The sequence below is a fragment of the Epinephelus moara genome, chromosome 13 (assembly GCF_006386435.1).
Source record: "Epinephelus moara isolate mb chromosome 13, YSFRI_EMoa_1.0, whole genome shotgun sequence".
In the NCBI taxonomy this organism is placed as follows: domain Eukaryota; kingdom Metazoa; phylum Chordata; class Actinopteri; order Perciformes; family Serranidae; genus Epinephelus; species Epinephelus moara.
In genome coordinates this window covers 10,455,793-10,468,215 of record NC_065518.1, presented here as the reverse complement: position 1 = coordinate 10,468,215, position 12,423 = coordinate 10,455,793, and the positions used below count along the sequence as shown (strand labels likewise).

Below are 12,423 nucleotides of genomic sequence, written 5' to 3'. Positions count from 1 at the left end.
TGGTCTGACTATTGCCCAGTGTGAACTATTCAGAGAATGAGACTTTAAGAACCTGTGGGTAATAAACAGTGTCATATGAACTTATATATCAACAGTAAGTCTTTCACATATAAGATGAGACAAACAAGTGGAATCTGGTGTGCAGGAGTCGAGCAGCAGCTGCTGACCATCTACAGTCTACTCTGCTTCAAATAGCAGGCTCCAACTTCAGCATGTCTGCATTTGGGTTCACCAGACTAGTTCTTTAACATTTAGTTTTGGATTATTACAGAAAATAAGCTCTGTGCCAAATAAAAGTTTATGATACTTACACATTTGGTTCAGCAAGATAATCTACACAAATAAACACCACTCATGATTTTTGAAGCATAAATTCAAGCGTCAGAAGTAAAAAACTAACTTTAGGCTACAAATGAACTACATCACTGTTGCATGACTTCAGCAGCACTTACAGCAGCAACGCAAACCTCCAGTAATTATGTCTATTTATTTTGTGTATGTTTACTTATCTTAGAATTCAACAACCTGGAACTGATTATTCATAATTATAGCATCTCTTCCTTTAACATTTTATTTTTCCTACTCCCACCTGTACGCTGCCTCAGTGACAACAAGTCTCAACGTGTTGATTTTACACTTTTAGTTTTTGTGCAGGTTAAATAAGATAAAGCATCTTAGCAGAGTAGTCACGACACCCGCATTTCTAACTTTGATACAATACCTTGAAAATATCGATATGTGATACCATTTATGATACCGTGGGGAAAACTGACATTAAGGAGATACAAGATGAAAAGATAAATATAACATGACTATATTATGACGACAACAACTTTCCTTGTCTTGGTTAGTAGCATGGTAAAGCAGAATGACTGTTGTAAACATTAACAATAATGCGGTATTTATACTTCTGCGTCGAATCGATGCCATAACTATGGCGTAGGCTTTGCATCGACATAGAGCCTACGCCATAGCCTCACATGCACTTCCTCAGAAATGTAACTACACATCGCACCTCCTGTCTATTTCTGTAAGCTGAAACCATTTCCCTCAGTGGAAGGTGTTGGAGGTGTAACTGCAGAGTGACAGACACACCACTGCACAAGTAAAAAAAAAACTCATACAGAGTAAAAATCCACCTTAAGTGTTCCTGTTCGGTGTGATGACATTTAATGTCCCAGTACCTTGACAACCTCTGTAGTCTCATGTAGCCACTTGTTAGCAACCGCCTTTTTTAAGACAAATAAAAGCTTCAAAGCGTATTTCATTCCACCACTGGTTATTATCATCGTTATTATGAATCATAAAGAGTGAAAGAGCTGGATAGGATTGTGAGAGGACCTGTTTTTGACGTATCTGAGGAAATCCTGGTGCAGAACATAGAAGCGGGACTCGTTGTACTGCCCAGAGTAGTATGTCCTTGGCCTGTGGGGTTAAAATAAGACAGTCAATGGGGATAAGGAAAGAATGTTGCAAAGCTGGCTTTTTTATCTCCTGTCTGTACGGTGCAGATAATACGTTCAGCTGGAGCTTCAACCAAAATCATACATTATAAGAGTTTCCCTTCTAATAGGATTAAACTGCCTGATTTTTTAAGTAAGCTTTGTGACGTCCTGTCTGAGCTACAAAGGGGCATATAGTGAATGTTTAATATGACAAACATGGTGACCTGACGACACATTTCCAGGCCCAATCTGATATGTTCCAGCACTGGATATACTGTGTATGTGTTTTAGTGTTTGGGTGTACGTGTTACCTTCTACTAATAATATATAGAGAGTTGATACTCACCTCTTGTTTCTATATGAGCCATTAGCAATAATTTCTCCTCTCAGAAGACCACCGAGCCAATTGTAATCCCTCATCCCCTCAGGTATCATCACGTATTTTATACCCTGCCAAAAGGAAGAGGATGACAGGTGAGTGTGTATGTGTGGGGTATAAATTACAAATTTCGATATTACACATTACATTCAAGCTTTAATACCTCATCATGAGGGGCGGCTTTGTATCCGTACTTGCTGAAAAAATATGGCGACGCATTGATGGAGTGTGCTGTGTGAACATACACAGAAGTTCTGTTTCCCACGTCCTCCTCGTAACCTTCGGTGACTGCACCGTTCATCCTGCCGCACAAACAGATCCAAATGTGACAGTGACCATCACAAATTAATTTTAATTAGCAGAGACTAAATTGTGATACCCACAAAGAATCTGAATCAAGTTTACTGTAAGCTCAAGCATGACAGCGGCTGTCAGTAGCTCTCAGTTTACTTACTTACTTACTCAGTTTACTACATGCAAAAGGCAAATAGGTAAAAATAAATTTATTGAAAGTGACATAAATCTGTGTAATGCAAAAGCATAGTCATTGTGATAACTGCACAGAAACCTAAAGGCTGTTTAACAAAACAAACAAAGTAAAAGTTCATGAGTGTGAAGACCTGTGGGAAAAAACTTTTGTTTTAGCTCACAGTCATCCGTCTGAAATGCCTGCTGAAGGAGAGGTCACATTATTTGGTGGCTGGGCAGAAGGGTCTTTGATGATCTGCTTTGTAGTTCAAAAGGTGGGAACACCCTGGACAGGCAGGGTGGCACGGACTCTCTATTCAGTTGAGTTATGATTGTGTTATGTCTTTGTTGCATTGGGGGGCTGGTCCAAATGAGGTCGTAAGAGCTGAGCAGACGGCAGAATAACTGTTGTGTAGAACTGGATGAACCGCTCTAGGTTGGTTGAACAACATTGAATGCGTATAGGAAAGCAAGTCATCACTTTGAGTGGTTGTGAGGATGGTCGGATGTACTGCCAAATTCAGGGAAACAACATTAGAGGCAGCTTTTGGTAGTAAAATGAACATTACGTATACAGGCAACAGCTCTGGTGGACAGTCCTGCAGTCAGCCTGCCAATGGCACACCTCCTCCTCAAAATTTGGGGCATCTGTTGCATTGCGTTGTGTGATCAAACTGCACATAATAGAGTGGCCTTTTATTGTGACCATCCCAAGGTGCACCTGTGTGGTAATGATGCTGTTTAATCAGCATCTTGATACGACACACCTGTCAGGTGGCTGGATTATTTTGAAAAAGAAGTGATCACCAGGGCTGCCCCCTAGTGGTCCAGCAGAAAGGTCATAAGTCAGCAAGATTTCATCAGTCGCTTCGGTGCAGAATCCTATATGACTGGACCATGTTGGAATTTAATTTGAAAGGACAGACACAGGAAGAGGCCACGCTCAGCAGGCAGACAAGAGTCACGTTACAAACCAATCACAGCTGACCGATATCTTTCCCTTCTTCTGTAAATATTCAGTCTGATAAATACGGAAAAGTTGATCATGTTAGTGCAGGGCTACCCAGAGCTTTACATCTGTCCCACAGACGATAGGCCTACACACTTATAAACAGCACCTGGAAGAAGATCAGCTCTGCACTCAGGATTTCAGGTAAATAGGCTATATAACGCTTGTTAAGGTTGCTGAGCAACCCTAGACGAAACCAGCCACCATGCTCTTGATGGCTGGCACAAAAAAAGCACAAGAGTAGCACTTAGCGCCCGACCTGGTGTTTTCCTGGCGGTTAAATACGCAGCATGTGTACGGCCCCTAATTTCCAGGGCTGGTACCTGCGGTTATTCCACAGGCTAGTTAATAACATGTCAGGCAGGAAATCCAAAGTGTGGGATCATTTTGAGAAGGTGAAGGACGAACCCAAGGTGATATGTAAACTCATCTTCATTGGTCGACTACAAACATGACGTATTATCTAAAACACGGAAGTAGCTACATGCCCAAAATATGTAATTTGATAATTAAATTAATATCATAAACATGTGGGTGACTAGTCGACTAATGGCCCTAAATGACGACTAGGTTGACTAAGAATATTCTTAGTCGAGGGCAGCCCCAGTAATCACTAACCTGGATTTTAACGAATTTGCTACCAAAATTTAAGATAAATTCATCTTTGAGTGCATAAAAAGTCTGAGATCTTTAACTTAAACCTGTAGTTAAAAACAAAAGTTTTGCATTTTATATTAAATAGCTGAGCTTTCAGTCTATTCGACCTTTGAAGGTCGAATAGACTGAAAGTGAGACACTGCATAGATGTAAGTGTGCGGAAATCTTCTTCTACCGTTAAAGTCCAAGTTGAATTGCAAGTCATTTTTTATTTTGTCAAAGTTGTATCAAAGTTGTGACTCGAGTCTGACTTGAGTCTATAGCCTCGTTTCCACCGAGCAGTACGGTACGGTTCAGTTCGGGACACTTTTTTTCCGTTTCCACTGTGAAAAGTTGTGGATGGTACCAATAGAACCGTTCTGTACCATCCCCATGTTTGGTCCCCCCTCTGTTGGGGTACCTAGCACACAGATCTGGTACGATCTTGTGGCTGGTTTTGAGGCTCATGTAACCACTGTTCATACTGTGGAGAGTTTTATTAGTAAACTGTAACTATAAAATGAAAGGATGTTTTGCTGCCTCTCACAGCAGCTGGAGTCTGAGAAAAATAATTCACTGGGCCGACTGCTGGTGACTTTTAAGGTGGAACTTGTAACGTCAGTGCATCGGCTGATGACATGAATCCATCAGCACACCTTAAATTTCACTGTGAAAACTTTGACCATCACTTTAGTTTTTATGACATACACTTTTAGTGATGAGTGGATCTTCAAATGTTTATATTAATTTTGACCGGGTTATGTGAACTGCATATATTCTAATCCTCACTCAGAGAAAAAAAAGCGTCACAGAGCGTTGATCCTGTGGGCTCCAGCAACACTAAACCCCTGAGCTTGCCTGAGAAGGACTAAATGCACAAACCCACTATTTTTAAATATCCCATGGAGAGAGACTCTCACTGCAGCCTGTTTTATTTTGTTCTGAAAATGTTGGCGTGCAGCCTCGTTCTGTGGATGATAAACGAGGTGCAGACTTCCTTCTGTGTCACCGGTAATGAGGAAATACAGTGAGTGCTGGACGGAGCAGTGAGTGACAACATTTAAGAGCAATGTTTGCGGTGGAAACACTAGGGTCTAGGTACCATGTCTGAAGGGTTACTGTTGGTTCCAAAGGTACCATACTGAAAGTGTTTGGTGGAAACAGGTCTTAAGTGAACAAATTTGTGACTGGAGTCTGACTTGAGTCTAAGTATTGTGACTCAAGTCCACACCTCTGCGATTAAGTGTTTGTTTAAGACCTGTCAGCAGTTCCCAGAAGTCATTTCTCAATGTCTTCAGCCACTAGCTCTGACAGAACAGGGGACGTTTGTCCTGAGAACAGACAAGTAACACCAGGCATACTTTGTCACTCTTTCTCAGAGCAGATGTTTTGACATGTCATGGGGAAAAAAAGCATGTTTAAACAATGACATCAACTCTCTATTGACACATTCCATTTAAACATGACCGTTTGGGGCCTGCTGACTAACTGACATCCTGGAGTCAGTATTTTTGTTCCTTGTATACTTTTCATGGTATGAAGAGTCAACATGTCGAAACTATTTTTCCAGCAGAACTTCCTGATGATAATGTCAGTGTGCCTTGGCTGAGTGCTGAACATGAGCTAAACAGAGCTGCTGAGCCTAAAACTGTGCCAACAAATAGCCAGATTATTTGATGATGCAATAAGTGATAAGAACTATAGCTAAAAGCCTCAGGCTCATAGCAAAAATTCCTACTGATATAATATAAAAGCCTCAGGCTCATAGCAAAAATTCCTACTGATATAATAAGTTAAACAAATACAGCATGGACCAGGACAGAGGCAGAAAATGGATAGATGGATCAACCAAGTAAAAATAATTAATCATTAAAGTTCATTGAGGTTTTCATTGAAATCAACACTTGCCCATGATGAGCCAATGAGCTTCCTGCTACTATAGTTAGCAGCAGAGACAGTGTTTGCTGCAGGTCTCATGGTGCTGACTGAAACTCCACTAAAAAGGATCTGACAGCTTCCAACATGCACAATCCAGTGACGCAACAATCCAACTTAATTACAGATAATAACGTCTCCCTACAGCCTGTAATGACACACAGGATTATTTTAATACTAGCAGCTGGTTAAAGCAGCATTGAGGATGAAACTATGCGAGCCTATTGGTGAGTGGAGGAGAAGGTGTCGAGTTCATACGACTTTTTTCTGCACACTAATGCAGGCTACAAAGTGAGTGTTTGAGCTTCAAACTGTGGACTGTAAACCGTAGACGCAGCTTCAAGGCAGGATTTGGAAAGAGTGGACAAATCTGTCATAGTGCAGTATGCTTCTGTCAGCTGTCTGTTTTTAGTCAGCAGGCACCTGTTGGTTCTAACTATTATAATCATCATTAGTGTAATTATACTTACCTCACCTCTAGATTACTGTATGTCTGATCAATATTAGAGAACACACCTAGCTATGAAGCCAGTAATTATGTCTATTTATTTTGTGTATGTTTACTTTTATGAGCATTCAACAACCTGGAACTGATTATTTATAATTATAGCATCTCTTCCTTTAACATTTTTTTTTTCCTACTCCCACCTGTACGCTGCCTCAGTGACAACAAGACTCAGCGTGTTGATATCACACTTTTAGTTTTTGTGCAGATTAAATAAGATAAAGCATCTTAGCAGTGTTGTCACGACACCCGCATTTCTAACTTTGATACCTTGAAAAATATCGATATGCGATGCCATTTATGATACCATGGGGAAAAATGACATTAAGGAGATACAAGTTAAAAAAATAATAATAAAAAGATAAATATAACAAGACTATAATATGACAACAACAACCTTCCTTTTCTTGGTTAGTCATGGAAAAGCAGAATGACAATGACCTCAGTGGAAACAAAGCTTTTATTTACTTTAATTTCACAGATAAGAAACAATAAATTGTGAAGACAATAAAGCCTCCACAAAAATAGCATTTTAAGTCTTTTGCGTGATTTATCCTGGCTTCATATGAGCAGAGGAAATCTCTGCTCGTCGCTAGGCTAATTTATACAATGTAAAATGCCATAGGCTTGTGCTAATAACGTTAGCATGTTGTATTTGTTTGGAAAACGTGTTTAGTATAAGACAGTTGTTTTGTCAGTGAACCTTGTGAGTTGTAATGGAGCCGAATTATGTGCCATTATCTTTGTTAAATGTTGCTGTTGTCCCTGACTTTATTTGAGTAGAGGAAAAGTCTGCTAGCTGCTAGGCTAATTTATACAATGCAAAAGCCATAGGCTTGTGCTAATAACGTTAGCATGTTGTATTTGTGGGGAAAATGTGTCCAGATAAAGACAAGTGTTTGTCTGGGAATGCTGCGAGTTATAGTGAAGCTGATTACAACTGTTTACAGTAAACGTTACTGCACTTACGTGGTTACAATTATTTACATTATTTATGTGTTGTTTTTATCTTTTATGGCCAAGAGCAAAAAAAAAGGTGTGGCAGCTTCTTCTGTAAAAGATTGTGTTAAAGGGGCATATAATATCGTCTCATATCGATCACAGGCCCCTAAATCACATCGAATCAAGATCGTATCATGACAGACTTTGTAATATTGGCAAATATTATATTGTTGTCCAAAGAATCAAATTGATATTGTATCATGATGAAACTGGTGATTAACACCTCTACAAATAACATCCAGTTTTCAATTACTGATTGTTATTATAAGTTTGATTTTAAAAAAGCCTGATGGACTTGTAAAGGTAGAGGGTGATATAAAATATGTTATTCCTGTCATCTTAGACGGTCAAAAAATATTAGTAAACATGAACAACTCTCTCCTAAAACCAAAGCCAGAATGCTGAGAACACTACAACAGCTAATTTGGGTTCAAAAAAGAAAACAAACAATCGTTGGGTCCAAAAAATCAGGCGCATGGTCTGCGAAGCAGCTACAGACTTTATACTCTATGACATCATTAGCTTGAGACTTCTCTGGTTTTTGGTGTTCACAGAGAGCAGCTCATGTTAACAAATATTGGTTGAACTTTCCTAGGCCATGGAAACAAAAATACTGGAATTCTTAATTTGGGGGAGTGTTCCCCTTTAAATTATTAAAGTTTTTCCATTGACGTTAAGTATTTTTCTGTTGATTTGTCTGAGCAACACCTTCACTGATACTCTTTTAAAAAAGATATGGGTGACACGTTTGACCCAAAGGGAACCCATCTCTTCTCATCATATTTTGATGCTTGGACAGCACCAGGGGGCGGCCTTTTGCATCGCATCTTGTCGCAGGGAGGTTGGTGATTAGGTTCAGGCGACAAAACTACTTGGTAAGGGTTAGGAAAAGATCTTGGTTGGCACAGGTCGACTCTCGTGACAAACGAATGATGATGAAATAACTCAACGCTGACATTTAGTTACACACAGGACCAAGGAAGTCATCGTAGGAGGAAAAGAGGGCCCAAATGGATGGGGAGCCCTCAAAAAGCCTGCAAGGAATAGTTTGGTTTTCTTTGCAGTTTTTTAATTTATAAATAAGTAGTGCCATATCTAAATTAAAACTGACTGAATAAAACAGTTTAAAGACTGAAGTTTGTATAAATAAAAAAGTGGAAGCTCTCTGAGGCCGCTCTCACCTGTTGGACCTGTCGACCTTGTCACAAAGCATCATGTGCACTAACTGGTAGAACTGTTTTGTTTTTTTCTTAATTAATTATGTCTTGGTTAGTTGTTCCTGAGAACAGCAGGGCAGGGCATCAAAGCATCATTTTTGTTTACCAACTGTCATAAAGGAAAAATCATTTAAACATCCTGGAGGAATCCTTTAAACATCCTGGACTCATGCTGAACAAACTTATCTCTGCCACCCATGATCTTATTATTCACGGACCTCGACATGCACGCAGTTGAAGAGTTTGTTTTTCATAGCTGGAATAAAGCTAACAAATCCTCCGCACACACTTCCAGGTAAATAGAGTTAGCTGACGAATAAAGCAAATAGTTTAAAATAATCTTTGTTCTTGGGGTGCTGGTGGCTTAGTGGCAGAGCAGGCGCCCCATGTACAAGGCTGTTGCCGCAGCGGCCCGGGTTCGAATCCAGCCTGTGGCCCTTTGCTGAATGTCATCCCCCCTCTCTCTCTCCCCCTTCACGCTTACCTGTCCTGTCCAATAAAGGCACCCCCTTCACGCTTACCTGTCCTGTCCAATAAAGGCAAAATGGCCAAAAAAATATCTTAAAAAAAATAAATAAATAATCTTTGTTCTCCATTGTTTAAAGTAACTGAGAAATATTTAAGCAAACAGTAGAAGAAGATGTGAGGCCTTGTGACCAACTGTTGGCAGGTTATATCCGCCACCTCTGACAGGTGTTAAGCAAAGACATTTTAATTGACACACAGATTCATGATCTTCTCCATGAATTACTTGTCAAGTTGTTTTGAAACCTTATTGCCCGTAAGATTGGGCCCCACCAGGTCTCTTTCTTACCGGAAAACGTAGTCGTAAGCATCGATCTCTTTCCCCATCTTGGAGCCGTTGAGGATCCCCCCCGTGCCCACCACAGCACAGCGCACACACCCGCCGCTGCCTGGCTTTGGAAGGAGCAGTGGCTCTTTTGGCTTTGGGATCAACTTCACAGCACTCATCACCTCTGCAGAAACAAAAAACATACATCCATAACGTGTTTCAAAATGCAGAACAGTTCACAACAAGAACATTTTCTGCAGGCAGAACTCACTAGCATATTGCTAATGGCATAGGTGGTTGCTATTGTGTGATTATTGAAGCAGCTAGAATTAATATTTTCATAGTAACAGTGGATTAAATTGGAAATGTGAAAGTGGTCGATCAAAGTGATAAACCTCCAGAGAATTATCACCTCAGTCTGCAGCTCCCCTCGACTTTACAGAGCTTTAGAGTTTCTGTTTCTTGTTCAGCTGCCCGACCGCAGCTCTACTGTTTGGGTTCACTTTCATGGTGTATTCGGCCGCAGCAGGCAACTGTTTTTGTAAGAAAACTATAAAAAAAATCTACTGTACACTTCCTGCTCAGCAGCAAATGGCAGTTCGCAACTAGCTGGTGAACATAGTGGAGCATTTATCAGCTAAAGGTATTTTTCTCAGGAGCTGGTGGAGACCAAAACCAGAGCTAAAAGAGAGTCAATATCAGACTGAATTTCATACTTGGAGCTTACTTGAATAAGTAAAGACTGACCAACAGGACCAGACTGGCCAACCTGTATGCTCTCACTCAGTGGATTGATGATTTGACAGGAGGCCTTGAGGTTGACAACACTTGAATGGTTTCCTCCAGTTTGTTTTGCTGTCGAAGCTAACATTAGCTAATGTGCTACAAAGTTAGAGTTACAGAGAAATCCAATATTCCTCTTAATCCCTCCCCAGTTTCTGATGAGGTGGACATGATAACTATGTGATAAAATTTAAGTTTTGAGCCATGACTCCTTCTATTCTGTCTCCCAATAACACAACAAGATGACATTTTAAGACTCCCATGTAGCCTACAGCCCTGTGGTGGAGAGTTGTGTTTTACCCCCAGCTAACAATCATTGTGAGGTTGGCTCTAAAAGGGCCTATGCCACAAGCGGCTGGACCAGTTTGCCACAACAAAAGACAGAAAAGCTTGTATACAAAGAGGTAGCCTGACTTCATTCTCTGCTCAGGATGTCATTATTCCATTATATGTGCATAGTAAACAGTGTGGGTGTACTGTGAATGTCACATACGGAACCTCTGATTCAGCTTTAAACAATCAGAAGACAAATGACCCATCAGATAACACTTCAGAGATATAGTTTTGCAACAATAGGAGCAGGTGTGGTCTGAACCAATGACATTATCAAAGAAGTCATACCAGGAAAGAAAATATTTTTTCCTCGCAAACTGTTTTGTTACAGCTGGAAGTGTTGGAGTCTGCTCAGCAACATTATAGAAATCTTTTACTCCAGCCATCATATATATATTAACTGTATGTAGATCATTTAATTCTCATGTTTGTGACTTCCTTAAGCAACTGAAACAGCTGAATTTTTGGTAATCTAGGGGAGGCAGAACAAGTTGTGGCACAACCTTATCACCTTATCACCTGTGATCACCTCATGAAGTTGTAATGGGGATGTGGTAGCAAACAAAAAAGAGTGAAACTATGGAACTGTTTGAACGTATGAAGGTATTGTGTTGTAGTGAAGGGCAAAGCAGTTCTTCAAATGTTACTGAATCACTAGAATCAGTTCATTAAAAAGATTTGTTCAAAAGATTAGCTCACCTAATCGTCCAGTGCTTGGCGGGAGGAGCCCTGACTGTGTACTGCGTAGTCCGACTCACTGAACTGATACACGGCTGAGCTGCTGCTGCGTCTGCCCTGCACTGGTGAGTCTCATTACTGGCCAGCCTAACATTTTAAGTTCGTTTATCTGGAAACTAAGCCTGTTAAAACAGTGGGGAGGTGTGTGATTATGTTCGTGTGGCTTGACTCCTGGCTACATTAGCCGTTAGCTTGGAGAAAACAGTCCCTATTAAAGTGTATCGCTGAGAAGAAATTATTTGAATCACTCAGGGATCGGGGTTACGTCGTTCACCGAGTGATTCGTCACACGGTAGGCAGTCCTTCCCTGCACCCTGGCTGCCTTGCGAGTGATTCATCTTTTGCACGGACCGAATCGGCAGTTCCACTCCCGGCCTGCACGTTCGCTGCTGAGCTCAACTGACCTGAGAAATAAACGAATCAGTTCCGGAAGTAATTCAGTTGAGAACGTTCACTCAACAGATTCGTTCTTTTGAACAATTCGTTCGCGAACGACACAACACTATTGTGTTGATGTTGAGGTATAAACATAGACCGCGGAACCGGGGGGGCCAGGGGGGCCATGGCCCGGGTAACTTTTGTATTCTGACATAGAGGGCTGCATTGGGACCCGGCGGGACCCAACGCAAATAGTAACAGTCATTTTGATCCACACTCCACCAGTTGGTGGCGGTAATGGGCCAATTCGCTGTTTGCCAACCGCCATTAAACAGTAGAAGAAGAAGAAAAAGAAGAGGAAGAAGAAGATGTAGCCTAGCGACAGCATGTCAACACAGGAACTTGGTGCACATGCATGAGCGTTTCCACTCCATATTTATTCATAAATGGACGAATATGCCCTGAACCAGCTTTCACACCAATTTGCCGCTTGCTCCACCTGTCTGTCTGTCTGTCTGTCTGTCTGTCAGCTCCATCTGTCATGAGACAAACATGAAAGAAGATGTGCAGTTTATTGTGTTTCACCGGCGACGAGCTGTCATTACGAGCGACTATTACGCACGTCTGCGCGCTCTTTATAACTCACTGTGTGAACCTATGTTGCATAATAAAGATTTGCCCCCTCGTAATTTTTAACCGCCCCCTCAGTAACTTCATCCTGGCGCCGGGCTTGCCTTAACCTCAATCACTGCGTGATTATATAAAGGTAGAAAAATAGCCTAAATAAATACAGAGGAGGAGA

At 41.0% G+C, this 12,423-nt stretch overlaps 1 protein-coding gene across 1 annotated transcript in view; it reads right to left on the bottom strand.

Annotated features, from left to right (window-relative positions):
• Positions 1–12,423, bottom strand: part of LOC126399840 (alpha-N-acetylgalactosaminide alpha-2,6-sialyltransferase 1-like) — a 52,834-nt gene that overhangs the window by 25,028 nt on the left and 15,383 nt on the right. The window contains exons 4-7 of the mRNA XM_050060138.1: positions 9,411–9,573; positions 1,988–2,126; positions 1,792–1,895; positions 1,342–1,425 (exon numbers count right to left, since the gene is read on the bottom strand). Of these exons, the coding sequence (XP_049916095.1) occupies positions 1,342–1,425; positions 1,792–1,895; positions 1,988–2,126; positions 9,411–9,573 (490 nt within the window). The remainder of the gene's footprint in view (positions 1–1,341; positions 1,426–1,791; positions 1,896–1,987; positions 2,127–9,410; positions 9,574–12,423) is intronic.